Source organism: Leguminivora glycinivorella, chromosome 11 (genome assembly GCF_023078275.1).
Source record: "Leguminivora glycinivorella isolate SPB_JAAS2020 chromosome 11, LegGlyc_1.1, whole genome shotgun sequence".
In the NCBI taxonomy this organism is placed as follows: Eukaryota; Metazoa; Arthropoda; class Insecta; order Lepidoptera; family Tortricidae; genus Leguminivora; species Leguminivora glycinivorella.
Genome location: NC_062981.1, coordinates 22,018,622 through 22,035,785, shown reverse-complemented (window position 1 = coordinate 22,035,785; position 17,164 = coordinate 22,018,622). Strand labels below are relative to the sequence as shown.

Sequence of the window (17,164 nt, the reverse complement as noted above, 5' to 3'; positions counted from 1 at the left end):
CCTTGAAGTAATTAGAATTGTATTTGTCTTATTTTATCATCATATTAATATATACTTTACTCTAATACTTATCATATAACAAAAGCAAATATTTGGGATGGGATCTACTTTTATAATTATTACTTTATTTTTTAAATAAATTTTAACATAATTGATATTATTTCGCGCTATATTCTCGTATTTTCGTACAAAATAATGTTTATTAGAAACCAAAAGTTTATATCGAGATAGTAGATTGTGGTTGTTATCAAAATTCCATAGAAAGGATCAAGATTGTTTTGTCCATTATTGTAGTGCGAGCGAGTGATAAGACGTGCTAGAAAGGGTCGGCATATTGGGCTCGCGCGGCGGGTAAAATACCTAATTTCGCCCGACGCCGAAATGTTATAAAATATTTCATTACAGTTCACTTTTAGTTAGTTTCAAAAGTAGAACTTCATACAAGTTCTTTACTAATTTGCGATACCTGGGTGGCTAGCCGAATGGCACAATCGCTCACGAAACGCTCACGAAACGAAGCGCTAGTAGATATCTATCTCTATCGCGCTTGCGTATTGGCGCGACAGAGCCAGCGGCGTATCGCTTTCGTTTGGCGTCGGAGAAATGCCATTCGGCTACGGGGCCTGGCAAATTTTTCTGCATCTTAAACACGTTTTTAGGGTTCCGTACCAAAAAGGTACAACAGGAACCCTTATGGTGCGACTCTGTCCGTCTGTCTGTCCGTCTGTCACATTCCTAAATATCTCGAGGACTACTAATGCTATCAACTTGAAATTTGGAATAGTTGTGAACATTGTAAACCTCTACAAATAGAAAGTATAATTTTTTTAAATATATTAATTTTAATTGTAGAAAATGGCCAAAATGAAAGGGGGGCAAACTGTAAATTTCAAGTTACTAGGTCAAGTGGGGTATCGTTGGAAAGAGCTCAAATTGAACGTAAATAAGCTATTTTTTATAATTTTTTTGTTGTGGAAAAAAAAATAATTTTGAAGGAAAATGTAAAAAAAAATACTGTTCCCCCCCCTTATCTCCGAAGTTTACCAACGAAAAATTATGAAAATTTTAGTAAACATTGGTTTTATGCTATATATTACAGGAAAAATATAATCGTGTTTGTATTTTGAATACTTTTTTTTTATTCACAAAAAACTTTTCAGATTTTTACTTTCAATTTACCCACCCTTGCGGATGTATATCGTACTTCAAATTAATACGAGGTGTTACGTAAACCATCTTCTGTCCAATAAAGTAAAAACTGTTAAAATCGGTTAACATTATAAAGATTAGTGCCTATACTTTTGTCTTCTAGTCAAGTCATTAGAGTTACTTATATGAAAATATGAGATTATTTTTACTAGGTAGGTAGTTTGAAAGAAAGTTTGTACGGAACCCTCGGTGGGCGAGTCCGACTCGCACTTGGCCGGTTTTTTTTTATCTATCGCGTTATCGACCAATCAGAGACGGTTATTACAAACCAGGCCAATGCCAGGTAATTCAATGTTGAACGACGCTAAATATTAACATTAATTTTAACTTGAATGATGATATTTCTCGTCCGTTGATGATGAAGATGATGACTCATAGAAAAAGTATTGTATACAATCCATACTAATATTATAAATGCGAAAGTAACTCTGTCTGTCTGTCTGTCTGTCTGTCTGTCTGTTACGCTTTCCCGCTTAAACCACGCAACCGATTTTGATGAAATTTGGAACAGACAATCTTTAGACCCTGAGACAGAACATAGGCTACTTTTTATTTCGAAAAAAAGGGATGAAGGGGTTGAAAAAGAGGTTGAAATTTTGTATGGGATTTCTTAATTTTAAATGATAAAACCATGAAACTTTATATTTTAGCACTTGATAAGAAATCATTAAACATATATTTAAAGTCACATACAGGTCGAACGCGATTAATTAACATTATTTTTACCTTTAAAATAAACATGGTGGGAAATAAACATTAACTAAAAGCGGGTAGATTATATTTATTTGTCTACCCCGAACATTTATATAAATTTTGTGTTGTTTACATCTCCGGTGACATTTTGCTGGGACGTCAGTCTTCCGCGACCACGGCCAGTGCAACCTGGCCGAAACGTTGGGAAAAAAGGTAAAAATAATGTTAATTAATCGCGTTCGACCTGTATGTGACTTTAAATATGTGTACAAAGCGCGAGAACTTAAAGTGTTATATCATTAAACATCTTGATAAGGGATAGGGATAGGGATAGGGATAGCGATAGGGATAGCGATAGGGATAGCGATAGGGATATCGATAGGGATAGCGATAGGGATAGCGATAGCGATAGCGATACGGATACGGATACGGATACGGATAATATGGGTATCGTGCGGGATACGGATAATCGGTCGGCGGTCTCTCACAATCAATGTGCTCTAAGACGATCGTTGTTTGCTTGCTTGAAGATTACGTTTGCGATAAGTATAAGCAAAATGTAAAAAATTGTAAGGGATAATAGAAAAAAGTACTTTTTACCCACCGATCATAGTGTCGAAATACGGGCTATACTATATATAAAGGTTTCCCCAGCGTATATAGAATTACCTACGCTGTGGTCGATGTGTAATATTTCTACAATCATTGCAAGCAAAAGTATTATGTGCAATCGAAATAATCGCAGATAAATATACCTACAGAGAAACCTACGGTCCCTACGGATCCAAATGAAAATCTTAATGAATACTTTTATTAGATACGCGGGCGAAGCCGCGGGTAAAAGCTAGTAGTGATATAATTAAGCTTTTCACTCTCGTACCGTACTATTAGGCCACTCAGCAAGCTTCGTGGCCTAAACATGGTACTCTACTGAAAAGCTTTGTATTATATCACGATTGTATAATAGTACATTACGATACAAGTGCGTAAAAAAGGAAGTTCGAAACGAGTGGCGATAAATTAAAACACGACCGAAGGGAGTGTTTTAAATCGACACGAGACGACACTATGAGTCATCATCTTCATCATCAACGGAAGAGAAAACGGACGTTTTTAGGGTTCCGTAGTCAACTAGGAACCCTTATAGTTTCGCCATGTCTGTCTGTCCGTCCGTCCGTCCGTCCATCCGTCCGTCCGCGGATAATCTCAGTAACCGTTAGCACTAGAAAGCTGAAATTTGGTACCAATATGTATATCAATCACGCCGACAAAGTGCAAAAATAAAAAATGGAAAAAATGTTTTATTAGGGTACCCCCCCCCCCCTACATGTAAAGTGGGGCCTGAATTTTTTTTTCATTCCAACCCTAACGTGTGATATATTGTTGGATAGGTATTTAAAAATGAATAAGGGTTTGCTAAGATCGTTTTTTGATAATATTTATATTTTCGGAAATAATCGCTCATAAAGGAAAAAAAGTACGTCCCCCCCTCTAACTTTTGAACCATATGTTTAAAAAATATGAAAAAAATCATAAAAGGAAAATTGTTTTGAACTTGATAGGTTCAGTAGTTTTTGAGAAAAATACGGAAAACTACGGAACCCTACACTGAGCGTGGCCCGACACGCCCTTGGCCGGTTTTCAGTATCAGTACAGATGAGCCTCCGAAGTTTCGACCTGGCATATAATGAACCACTTCTCGCACTAGTGCGTAAAAAAACACCATCTGTACTGAAAAATACTATTTTGCACTTAGTAAAAACCTCAAGCCAGTGACTGGCAAGAGGCTGCGTAGGATCGGGACAGGCGGCGATCTCTCATTTCGGAGGCCAAGATTCACTGAGCCAAAATAGTTAGTAAAAAACATTGATAAATCGAAAAACAATATTAAATATAAAACTTTTATTAACAAAATATTACCATTTTATAAAATATCCAGGGAATGTGATAACATTGAACATTATTGCTATCTACATAAATACATTGCACCTAAAATCTATACTGCGTTTTCTAAACATCATTTCGGTTACAAATAGTAGATTCAATCTATCATTCTAACCAATTTAATTTCATCTGACTTAATGTCATGGACTTATTAAAAATAAATGCCCTAGACCAAGATCCATAACCAAGAAAAAAAAGTTTTTTTTTTATTTACAGTTTGGAGCGGATCTGCTCTATTCTGCCAGCAGCTTGCCTCTGAAGGTCTGTCAGCTTCATAGCGAGTCCCATGTTTCCTTGGATCTTGATTTTTCCTTGGAAGAAAGCTTTCTGTGGGTTAAGTTTTCCTGAGATTAGGTCGACGACATCTTTGTCGTTGACTGTGAAGGTGACGTCGGGTTTGTCCTTGCCGTTGTAGGTGACCTTGCCTTTGCCCTCCTTGGCGTTGATGACCCAGTAGCCCTCGCTGCCGCTGGCGCCCTTGACCTTGAACCCGTAGATGCCGCGGACCTTCTCGATGAGGTTTTCCGTGTCTGTCTCCATGGCATCTTCGAGGATCTTCATGTATTTGTAGACCTGGAAATTGAAAAAATGTCCTAATGAACACAAGTTAAATTATAATCTATTGAAAATATTTCAACTTGTGCTGTCTTAAAGTAGTCACACTACTATGTATATAAATTAAAACCGAAATAAATTACACATATGAAAGAAAAAGTGACCAAGTCCTCTGGTGCCTGAGGACTTGGTCACTTTTTCTTTCATATGTGTAATTTATTTCGGTTTTAATGAAAAAATGTCGTTAGTGGACATCATAATAAGAAGCTACTAAATTATTTTTCACCACACCAACTGTTAAAAGCTTACTTTGCTATTCGAAAACAGATAGCAAAATTGCATTTTATCCACAAGAGTGCAAAGCAATTTCATACAAATATTAACTTGATGTCTTAAGCTGACTGGTAGACATTACCTATAAAAAAATTACGATTTTGAATCATAAATATTGGATAAACTGATGCAAATGATTCAGTTTGATGTTTTGTAGTCAGTATTTTGTTCTCGTCCGTGTGGTGAAAAAAAAATGTGTCTCATAAGAGCCTGGGGTCCGCTTTTGACAACTAATCCCAAGATTTGGCGTAGGCACCAGTTTTAGAGGTACAAGTGAACATATTTCTACAGAGATTGTGTGTATAATAAAGACAAACCTCAAATTCCTCAGCGTTTGAGGAGGCGGCGACCGCGTTGGGAGCAAGCAGCATTGGTGAAACCCTGCGATACATGGTGACAACTCCCTTAAACCTATGTCTAAAGTGTGGTATAATGTAGTTATAGCACACCTCAGACAATGGCGATCAAATATATGAAAGAGGCGCGTTCCTAGCACACAGTCTAAGCTCGTGTAGGTGAACGCGTACCATGCTTGTATGAGTGAGATATGACAGGTCGACTGGTCGCGTTCTTGTCAGGCAGTAACTGGGGTTTCCGAGAGCGGGTGGGCGGCACTTTCAGCGGGGAGCGGGAGTGGCCATACTGTACGATAGTATTGTTTATTATACTGTTGTTATAGGGTAGAGTGCAGGTAGCCTAGCGGTAAGTACGTGCGACTTTCGTTCCGGAGGTCGCGGGTTCGAACCCCGGCTCGCACCAATGAGTTTTTCGGATTTTATGTGCGAAATGTCATTTGATATTTCCCAATCGCTTTTCGGTGAAGGAAAACATCGTGAGGAAACCGGACTAATTCCATTAAGGTCTAGTTTACCCTTCGGGTTGTAAAAACTAGTGCCTACGCCAAATCTTGGGATTAGTTGTCAAAGCGGACCCCAGGCTCCCATGAGCCGTGGCAAATGCCGGGATAACGCAAGGAGGATGATGATGACTGTGGTTATAGGGGCTTACCTCAAATTCCTCAGGGTTTGAGGAGGCGGCGACCGCATTGGGAGCAGCATTGGTGAAACCCTTGCGATACATGGTGATGACGACTGCTCCTCCAAGACCCAAGTTGTGCTGAAGACCGATGCGGGCGCGTGGGACCTGGAAGAATGGAGGATATCTTTAATTCCTATGACCTATGAGAATATAAAAATTGGCAGAGAGGTCATTATTCATTTAAAATTTAAAATTTAAATTTTAAATCATTAAGACCCATTTACAACGGCGCGAACTTCCATGTGATTAAAGTTAGGCCGGCAATTAAATAGACAGTCTTTAATTTCATAATCTTAAAAAATCATAATCTTATAAAATCAGATTGAGTGCACGGATTTCCATACAATTTCGCAACTGTCCACACACAGTCTTATTTTTAGGGTTCCGTAGTCAACTAGGAACCCTTATAGTTTCGCCATGTCTGTCTGTCCGTCCGTCCGTCCGTCCGCGGACAATCTCAGTAACCGTAAGCACTAGAAAGCTGAAATTTGGTACCAATATGTATATCAATCACGCCAACAAAGTGCAAAAATAAAAAATGGAAAAAAATGTTTTATTAGGGTACCCCCCCTACATGTAAAGTGGGGGCTGATATTTTTTTTCATTTCAACCCCAACGTGTGATATATTGTTGGATAGGTATTTAAAAATGAATAAGAGTTTACTAATACCGTTTTTTGATAATATTAATATTTTCGGAAATAATCGCTCCTAAAGGAAAAAAAAGTGCGTCCCCCCCCTCTAACTGTTGAACCATATGTTTAAAAAATATGAAAAAAATCACAAAAGTAGAACTTTATAAAGACTTTCTAGGAAAATTGTTTTGAACTTGATAGGTTCAGTAATTTTTGAGAAAAATACGGAAAACTACGGAACCCTACACTGAGCGTGGCCCGACATGCTCTTGGCCGGTTTTTAATTTAAGATTATGATTTTTTTCAGATTGATCTGACAGATTGCGAATAATCTGTATTTTAAGAATGTGTGTGGCAAGACACTCGATCTGATTTTTATAAGATTATGATTTTTTAAGATTATGAAATTTAAGACTGTCAGTTGCCGGCCTTACATTGTGTTGTACGGGCGATTCTCTGTAAGCTCGTGAAGGTCCCATACAAATGCTGTCCTGTCAATTTTTTTTAACTATTGCCAAAAATCTGAGTTCTATGTTGACTAAAATTAACTATTATTTTAGTTACATAAGGAGACCCACTGAATTTATACGTAATTTCCGAGTTATTAACGATTTTCTAAAAAATCGTAACAGGGGACTGTTTGGGGCATGAGGGGACTGTTTTTAACGTGTCATGTATTTAGATAAAAGTCATTTTATATTGATCAGTCATTTATTATTTCTATGGCATATTTGCACATCAATAATCAACAGAAGCTTTTTTAAGAAAATCTCAACAGAAATAAAAATTTCTTTTACCAGGGGACTCTTACCAGGGGACTGGGTGTGGCAGCGGTCCAAACGCGGGTTCACCTCACAAGTGATGCTCTGACACTAAACAAAATGGCGTCTCGCCGCCGCATTAGGCATGGTAACCAACTTCACAGCGATCGCGTTTCGTTTCACTCAAAAATACGTTTGCGAACATAGTGGTTATTTTTTAATATGGCTAAATATTTTAGGCAGGGGACTGTATACAAATTCTGGGGACAAAGTTTACTGGACTTTATTAAATAAATAACCAATTAATCAGACCTCGTTATACTACAATAATATAATTTAATAATTCGATTGTTTTGATTTAACTGCCGCTTGTATTTAGTTTTAATATTTTTTTCGTAACTTTCACTTCTAGGTGGGAAAACAGTGATGGGGACAGCCAGGGGACTGTATTTTTAGAGCTGCTATTACGTGTAGTAAAACGCTCAAAATAGTTATGGTTATAAAAATGATGGCCCGTAAAGATTCGAGGTTAAAGTTTTATTAGACGTGCTTATTATTTAAATAATTGAAGTACTTTTTGAAAAAATCGGCCAGGACAGCCGATTACAAGCTTACAGAGAATCGCCCGTACACAAAGAAATATCGCAGTGCAATAGAATAAAACTCGTGTGTCAGTTGTCGCACAGGGCTATCGCGAAAAAAGATTCAAAAACATTTTTTATGCTAAAATAGCTATTTAATGTATCTCCTACTCAGATTTACGAGCCCTTTTCATCCTACTAGGCGGAAAAAAGCGTCCCAAATTTATTATTTCCACTTCGTGACCATTTTTCAAACATTTTGTGCAGCAGGGTATAAAGTGGGAAAGTATAAATACTAGAAAATATAAATAATTTTAAATAATTTATTTAAATACCTAATAGGAACCATTTTTTTTCTATTGTTTTTTTTCCCTGATCGAAAGGGCTCGTGAGTCTGAGTAGGAAAAACATAAAATTTACCTACTTTAGAATATTTTTGGTGACTGTTCTCGCGAAAATGCCCACAGTATAAATGGGCGCTTAGGATCAACTGTTGTACGGTGTATCATTTAAATAGTTGAGACTTGTTCGATGAATCGCATTATTTACCAGTAAAGGTACTTTGTGACTGACACATACTCAAGTTGACACCCTAATTGAAAATACTCTACGAGAATTATCTCTAACTCTCTTACTCTAGTAGTTATAGGTCTAAACATTTTAAGATAAGACATGTATACCGTTTCTAAGGAAGATAATTTACAAATTTCAGAAGTTCTAGCAGGTTGACACTATGGTGATAAAGCGGATGAGTATGCTAAACCAGCACATAGGTAGATAAATTGTTGAATTCTGATTTAAAATATTCGATGGCGGCAATTTTGCGAGAGGAATAAGAAAAGGACTTGCACGTGTCTCTGAAACAAGTCTGTATGCGTAGCCGAATGCACAAACGCTCACGATAATATCTCTTTCTTAGTTATCTATTTATCTCTATCGCTCTTATGTATTGACGCAACAAAGCCAGACTACATTTCTGCGGCGTTTCGGTCAGAAACGTCATTTGGCTACGGGGCCTGGTCCGGTCAACGATTTGAGTTCATTAACACTTTTGCTGATAGCTAAACTTTTCTAGAATCTAAATTTAATTTAGTTTCGCCGAAACCAGTTACAGTTAGCAATATTAGCATACCTAAATTGCTCTTACGGTTTCAACGTTCACCTAGATTTAAATATCACTTACGTATTTTAAATTAAGGTTCAGTTTAGATTAACTGTGTTAATTTGTAGTCTACTTTTAATGGAAGCTAACTGAAACCTCTCTCCTATAATGTACAAACATCCATACTAATATTATAAACGGGAAAGTCTGTTTGTTTGTCTGTCTTTCACGGCAAAACGGAGCGACGAATTGATGTGATTTTTTATGTAAAGATAGTTGAAGGGATGGAGAGTGACATAGGCTACTTTTTGTCTCTTTCTAACGCGAGCGAAGCCGCGGGCAAGTACATTATAAATGTTAGAATTTTGTGGCTGCCATCATTAATGAGAAATATAAACTATAAAGTAATTAAAGTTGTTATGGTATTCCATGGTCGAATTAATAGTTAGCATTTGTAAAGCTGCATTTTCGGACACACCTAAGTATAATTAATTACACTTGTGGACAGGATTGCACATACTTGGCTTTCTTTTTTGGGGGGCTGTAAAAAGTTAGGCATCTCCCGTTAATATTCTTTTTAAGATTTCTTTAAACGAAGTTTTCATTAATAATCGCTAACCGGCAACTAATGAACAACATACGCACAACAATTTGATGGAATTATTTTTGTTTTTGTCTTCGATGTAAAACTTCAAAAAATCCACTACATGATATGTTTAGATTGTTAAGTTTTAAGTTATATATAATACTTATTGTCTTCGGTTAACGCGATAGTTAGGTACTCATGAATCATTTTTAAACTCCATCACAGGTTAGGTCAAAATCAAAATACACAAAAGACATTACACCTGTCTGACGATACTTATACGGAAGTCATATTTTATATGCACACCTAATACTAAGCAACACTGCATAAATCTTCACATCTTAGTAATGTAGACACATTACCTGCGTACGAATGACGGCGCACAACCTCCTCGAACCGTCGGAGGTATAAAACTAGCCACGTTACGTAAAATACCGGTTTCCCCACAAATTACCTGTCACTACGTTTGTTGGCAAAAACGAAGCGCTGTACGGCCACTATTTTTAACCGAACGCATGTATTATTAATGCCATATGAAAGTAACTTTGTAATCCTGTAGAAATATGTTCGCTTGTACAGTCAACCAATTGTAACCCTAGGCCACTCTACAACCATGTCAAACTAACAAGAAGTAAGAGATTTCTTACAATCTGATTTATAACGTCACTATGACATAGTTCTACAGTGGCCTAGGGTTCCAATTGGTTGACTGTACCTATAACCGCTGTATGGTCAGGTATTATGTATTTATTTATTATGCGGTAGGGGCAAACGAGCAAACAGGTCGCCTGATGGGAAGCAATCATCGCCACCCATGGACATAAGCAATATCAGGGGAGCCACTTATGCGTTGCCGACCTTTGAGAACCCTAAATACCTGCTTCTTGAAGAACCCCATGCATGAGCGCAAGTAAAACACCTCAGGAGGTAGCTCATTCCACAATTTGCACGTTCTGGTCAATAACGGGCGATGTTTTGACAGTAATTATATAAAATCAAAACCAATAGATAGTCAGGATATAGGTTTTATTTAATTTGCTTCCTAATGGCGAGCCGCCCCAATATACGAGCTAGGACTAGGAGCCGCGTCAACTCCGGGAAGTAGAAAATTATTTTCAGTCATTAAAAATAAAAACAGCAACAAAATAAAGTTTAACACATTTTCCGTGGTCATATTTAATACCTTGACACACCTCGGACACTAGCGATCAAATAAATATATGAAAGAGGCGCGTTCCTCGCACACAGTCTAAGCTCGTGTAGGTGAACGCGTATGCTTGTAAGAGTGAAATATGACAGGTCGACTGTTCGCGTTTTTGACAGGCGGTAACAGTGAGGTAACCGAGAGGGGGTGGGCCGCGATTTCAGCGGGGAGCGGAAGAAGCCATACTGTACGATAGTACTCTTCATTATAAGGCCTTCACTGTAGTAGAGTCAGTAAGTTTGGTAGAGTAACTAACAAAGGAGTCCATAACGCCATACATTCTACTCCGGTTCTTCTCTTCTCGCTTCGCAGACTTCATCTGCCATGAATCTTTATGGAGATAGCTTGAAATCCGGAAAACGTTATTGGATCGTTTCTAGGGTTCCGTGCCAAAATAGCAAAAACGTTATATATGTAGATTGGTCATGTATGTGTGTCAGTCATTTTACTCAGAAACTATAGATACTATAGGATATATTTTAACAAAATATAGAATCTAAGTGTGTGCTTATCTATCTGATTATATTTAAGTTATGGAACCCTCCATTATACGTAGATACTCGGCCGGTTTTTATTAATCATCATCATTCGATTCCATTTTCGATGTCTAATGATGTTTTGCATTATCGAAAAAACATTGCTGAGTAATGTGATTTATATTTTACATATAAGAATTAACGTATAAATAACGATAAGAAAGCCATCCATTCACGAGGGCAGACATATCACAAAATAACAAGAGAAATAAACAGTAAACTTGATAACCTGCTTATCTGAAGTCGGTCAAGTCTTAACTTGTATTGTACTAACTAAACTGTCTATTGACTAAACTGGTATTGTATACTTTCTCTTGGAAACCTAGATTTTTAGCCAGTTCTAGACTTTCAGAATGTGTCTGATGTCTGTATGAAGTAATAAATAAATAAAATAAATAAATAAATATTGGGGGACACCTTACACAGATCAACTTAGCCCCAAACTAAGCAAAGCTTGTACTATGGGTGCTAAGCGACGATATACATACTTAAATAGATAAATACATACTTATATACATAGAAAACATCCATGACTCAGGAACAAATATCTCATCACACAAATAAATGCCCTTACCGGGATTCGAACCTGGGACCGCGGTTCAGCAGGCAGGGTCACTACCGAGTGAGCCAGACCGGTCGTCCGTGACCGGTAATATCGTAAAGATAAGGAAACATGAGACAGTTGAGATTGAGACACACACAAAACCGAAGAAAAGTTGGATGGATTGTGTGAGAGATGGTATCAAACTAAAAGCTCGGCCACACATGCGCGTTTTGAGAGCGTAGGCGCGGTAGGCGGAGCGTTGACGGAGCGTTAGCGGAGCGCAATGATAGCGGTGCGCCGGACGAACGCCGGCGGGAACTAACGAGCACGGATTGCGAGCGGAATGCGCGCGGATTGCGAGCGGAACGCCAGCGTTAAGGTCGTGGCATGCCTCGCGCGCGGTGCGTTTTTGTTTTTGTGACTTACCGCTTGCCGCTGCCGCAAGACGCCTTAGACCATTGTCGTGGCTAGGCCGTTACAGCGACAGCGTACAGTTAGGTGCATAACTGAGTGCATATTAGTACCTCAGTAAAATGCTATAAGTACGCAGTATCATCATCATCATCATCATATCAGCCCTTTATCGCCCACTGCTGAGCATAGGCAGTATATGTATAAGTAAGTATTACTCCTCGAGTTCCGCTACAAAACTGCCGTACCTACAGATGATTTTCTTCCGTCTTATTTTCCGTTTCATACTGAAAAGTATGAAATTCGACCTTTCTACTTTTCCTATTATTTATTTATTTTCTTTGGAATTCCCAAGTCAGGTAAAATTTGCATTAAATATTATATTACAATGTTATTGGACATTAAAGTAAAATAACAATAATTATTAAATAGTTAATCTATAGGCTTAGCTATGATAATATATAATTGATAAGATATAGGTAGTGTTTTTATAATTTTTTAACCAAATCAAAGCAATCAATCAAGAAATTCACATATCTTAAGATTACCGCTGAAATTATCTGCTTAGCCTAATGAACTTTAGATAAATGGTGTTTCAAATAATACTTTAGTTCCTATATTTAAAGTCACACACAGGTCGAACGCGATTAATTAACATTATTTTTACCTTCATTATTTTTTTTTTCTTCTTTTCCGCGACCACGGCCAGTGCAACCTGGCCAAAACGTTGGGAAAAAAGGTAAAAATAATGTTAATTAATCGCGATCGACCTGTGTGTGACTTTAAATATGTGTACAAAGCGCGAGAACTTAAAGTGTTATACTTTAGTTCCTGGTCGAAGTTTTTGTTTACCATTTGTTGAAAGTAGCGAGAAAATGTGAAGCTTATTTGTATTTTTCTGACCATTGTAAATAAGGGCATTTTCAGAAATTGGATCCTAAAATTAGTGACAGTTGTTAACAGAAATTAACTCGATGTCAGTGTTGTGACGACAATTAAGAGTAAAATATGTCTAAAAACCAACTTTCTTCATGTACTAAATGTAGATCTTATACTTTTAAACGAGCAATTCTTGTATATTTATTTATTTATTTATTTATTTATATATTTATTTAAACTGACGATCTCGGAAACCGCTCTAACGATTTCGCTGAAATTTGTTATGTGGGGGTTTTTGGGGGTGAAAAATCGATCTAACTTATCCTTAGGTCCCGGAAAACGCGAATTTTCGAGTTTTCATGCGTTTTTCTTCGCGCGCCATCTCGTGTGCAGTAGTTGTACTGTTAAGACAGAATTCTTTCGGTCGATGTAAGTACTATTTATTGCAAACACTAGATGGCGACACAGGCCAAGGCTAAAACGAATAGAAAAATACACTGTTTGAGTTTTTGTGGCGGAACGCGCGCCATCTCGTGTGGAGTAGTTGTGTTGTTAAGGCTGAGAATTCTTTGGCTCGATGTAGGTACTATTCATTTTTGAACTAGATGGCGACACATGTCAAGGATACGAAACAGAACCGAGCGAAGCTCGGTCGCCCAGATATTTATTGTTTATAGCAGGCCTTCGTCACTCGCTCGCGGTCACGGGTTAAGTACCTACACGCTAGCCGTTCATTCGAATGAACAAGTGGTCGAGGGGCGCCACGCGCCCGCCTGTGTAGTCGCGTGGCACGTACCTACTATTCTTCTGAGTTTTACGTAGTAACTCATTAGTATTAGTTAAATAAAGCGTAGGTATTAATTTTTGGGGGCAAGTGAAGGATCTGTTACGTTAGTAACTTATTAATAATCTGTGCTTATAGTTTATGTAATTAAATAACACAAAAGCAATTTTTTTTTAAATTTCATGTTTAATTGTCGTCACAAAACTGACATCGCGTTAATTTTTTGTTAACAACTTTCACTCATTTTGGGTTCCAATTTTTGAAAATGCCCTTGTTTAAAAACACCAAAAAATAGTATTTTATGCAACAGGCGTTTAAAGGAGGTCAAAAAAGACGAGTGGCGTGGGCTTCGCCTCAAATTGTTATTGAGACGCCACGAGTATTTTTTGACTCAGTTAAACACCGTTGCATACAATACTTTTTCTACGACCATGCACTAGTTTTTAATAGTTTTCTTGAATAACTTTCGTGAAATTCACACTGTTTCCTCTATTTTGACTCAAAGGTTTGCACTGTCAGCTCGGCTGCCCAAAGCCTTCCCGCGCACGCCCGCAGTGTCGTTATAAGGCGTTGCCATAGTTGCAGAGCCAAACAATGCGTTTTAGTTTTTTCGATACTGCGCGCATGCGCGGAAAGCCAGCGGACGCTGGCTTTGGGGAATAGACCTTTATGTAGGGTTTTAAAGATCTGTGCACGACCCTGTAAATGACGAATAACAGTTCGGGAGTAGAAAAAATATTTTAGCTATCATGTTCTATTTTAGCCAACATGTTCTATTCAAAAGATTGTATGTTGTTTAAGAAATATGATGTACTCGCTTTTGCCAGCGGCTTCGCTCGCGTTAGCAAGAGACAAAAAGTAGCCTATGTCACTCTCCATCCCTTCAACTATCTCCATCTAAAAAATCACGTCGATTCATCGCTCCGTATTGCCGTGAAAGACGGACAAACAAACAGACAAACACACTTTCCCATTTATAATAGTTAAGTATGGATGTATGTTCAGTCAAGGTATTCAGCAGTGGCGGCTGGTGAAAATTTCTGCTAGGCAACACTGAGCAAAAAGAAACCTACCTTAACATTAAGGTACTTTACCAGTAATCAATTTTAGGCAAGCCGGTGGGAATCGGCTTGTATGGACCAGCCGCTGCTGGTATTCAGTATAGGCTTTATTGCTTGTATGATAAAATACATATCTTTGGCAGTTTGTCTACATCTCATGCGCGGATCCAGGGGGGGGGGGTCATGGGGGTCATGACCCCCCCTGGAGCCTAGGTTGGTCATACAAATAGACCACGTGACCCCCCCCCCCCTAGGGGCCTGGACCTATACCACGTGACCCCCCCCTGGGCACGAAGCTGGATCCGCGCTTGCTACATCTATATTTATACACCTTGTTGTATAGAAAATAATGTGTGTTTTATTACTACTATCAATATTGTCATATAAAAGGATGTAATATCTGAAGTGCAAAGTCCATAAGTGCATTGCATTGTTTTACAATGCCCTTGGTCTCTACCTTTGCAATAAGTGTTAAATCTTTTTTTATTTGTTTAACGAGAGACAAATGACTGACATTATTAACATTGATAAGTTTGAAACATTTTAATTTCAATTGTAATGTTATCTAAATTATGTGTAGTAATAACTAGTTGTTACACGCAATGCGCGCGGGCAATGAGGACTTTTGTTCAAGTACCCTTTTATTATTATATTATTATTATACCTTTCATGAGTGTATGGCCTGTTGTTACCAGCGAGTATTAAGATATAAGAAGGATAGTTTTTTTTTTCACCTTTAAAAGAAAGTTGGTAGAGGGTCACCTTAATATGTAACCAACCTGTCTCTCTCCCGCCTCGCCTCGCAGCTGCCAGACCAGCTCAGCACACTGCGCCAGCCCCGTGGCTCCCAGAGGATGTCCCTTCGCTATCAGTCCTCCACTTGGGTTCACAACCACTTGTCCGCCATATGTATTGTCCCCAGCATCTACAAACTTGCCCGCTTGACCCTCCCCGCATAACTGAAGACCTTCATATGTAATCAGCTCATTGGCAGCAAAGCAATCGTGAAGCTCTACAACATCTACTTGCTTTGGCGAAATTCCAGTCTTTTCGTAAAGGCGCTTAGCAGCCAGCCCGGTCATGTCATAACCAGCTATTTTCATTAAACTATTCTCAGTGAACACGGCTTCTGTGTCAGTCGCCATTTCCATACCTATGATCTCAACAGCCTTGTTCTGCAGCCCGTGGCGGATGACAGCTTCTTCCGACATGAGCACAGCCGCGCCAGCACCGTCACTAGTCGGACAACACTCCAGCTTGGTCAACGGACCATAGATCTTTCTAGAATTCAAAACCTCTTCTACAGTATACTCCCTTGCGCTCTGTGCTCGCGGATTTTTGACACCGTGTCTGTGGTTCTTGGCAGCTATTTTGGCCAAATGCAGTTCTGTCGTGCCATACTTCTTCATGTGTTCCATAGCAGCATTACCGAAGTATTGCGGTGTCATGGGGGCGGCGGCTAGATCGGCCATCTCGGCCATTTTGAGTGTGTGGCGGTCCATGGGGTTGGTGCGGTCTGTGTAGGCGCCAGCGCCGAGCGCGCCGGCAGCCATCTTCTCGAAGCCAACGGCCAGAACTATGTCGGAAATACCTCCCTCGATGAGCTGTTTGGCGAGAAAGAGCGCGTTCGAACCGGTCGAGCAGTTGTTATTAACATTGTAGATCGGGATACCGGTCATTCCGACCTGGTACAACACGCGCTGCCCGCAGGTCGAGTCTCCGAACACGTACCCGCACACGGCTTGCTGGATCTTCTCGTACTTGATCCCGGCGTCCACGAGCGCAGCCTCCACCGCCTCCTTCCCCATCTCGGGATAATCGCGGTCCGGGCTCGGCTTGACAAACTTCGTCATGCCTACGCCGACAACAAAAACTTTTCTACCCATTTTAAAAGCTTATAATTACCTCAAGCGATGACTGCGAACTGCGGAGTTTGCTGGACCGCGCACAAAGAACGAGTACGAGCTCACCAAATCTCTTTAATTCCTTCGGTCACTGATAACTCGCCGAAGATAGTGCTTATCTATAGGACGGCACCACCAACAGTTCTAATCGATTTTTGATAGGTCAATGTGCGATTTCCGGCGAAACAAACTAGTTTTTATTGCTATTAGCAACAGAAAAGCCGTACGCGTATCTCTACTAAAGTGAAAGACTGTAGTGAATTGAATTTATAATGATTATAAGTCGAAGTTCACATTGCATGACGTCTTTGACACAATTTCCATTGAGATTTTGCGTGTACCAAAATGTAAATGACGCAAAATTAAACTCTGGGTCGTCGTCTTAAGAAATTCAAATTTACAAAC

The 17,164-nt window shown here is 38.9% G+C and overlaps 1 protein-coding gene across 1 annotated transcript; it reads right to left on the bottom strand.

The window, feature by feature from the left end:
* Nucleotides 1-3,789: 3,789 nt before the first annotated feature.
* On the bottom strand, nt 3,790-17,035 carry LOC125231135 (sterol carrier protein 2). The gene is made up of 3 exons (XM_048136495.1): nt 15,635-17,035; nt 5,743-5,877; nt 3,790-4,419 (listed from the first exon to the last, which is right to left on the bottom strand). The coding sequence occupies exons 1-3, from the start codon at nt 16,739-16,741 to the stop codon at nt 4,057-4,059; spliced, it is 1,605 nt and encodes a 534-aa protein (XP_047992452.1). The 5' UTR covers nt 16,742-17,035; the 3' UTR covers nt 3,790-4,056.
* Between the last annotated feature and the right edge of the window lie 129 nt (nt 17,036-17,164).

Coding starts and splice junctions, on each gene's coding strand:
- LOC125231135 (XM_048136495.1), bottom strand. CDS start 16,741: ATGGGTAGAAAAGTTTTTGTTGTCGGCGTAGGCATGACGAAGTTTGTC. Junction 5,878..15,634: donor GCGAGGCGGGAGAGAGACAG/GTTGGTTACATA, acceptor CCATTCTTCCAG/GTCCCACGCGCCCGCATCGG. Junction 4,420..5,742: donor CAAACCCTGAGGAATTTGAG/GTAAGCCCCTAT, acceptor TTCAATTTCCAG/GTCTACAAATACATGAAGAT.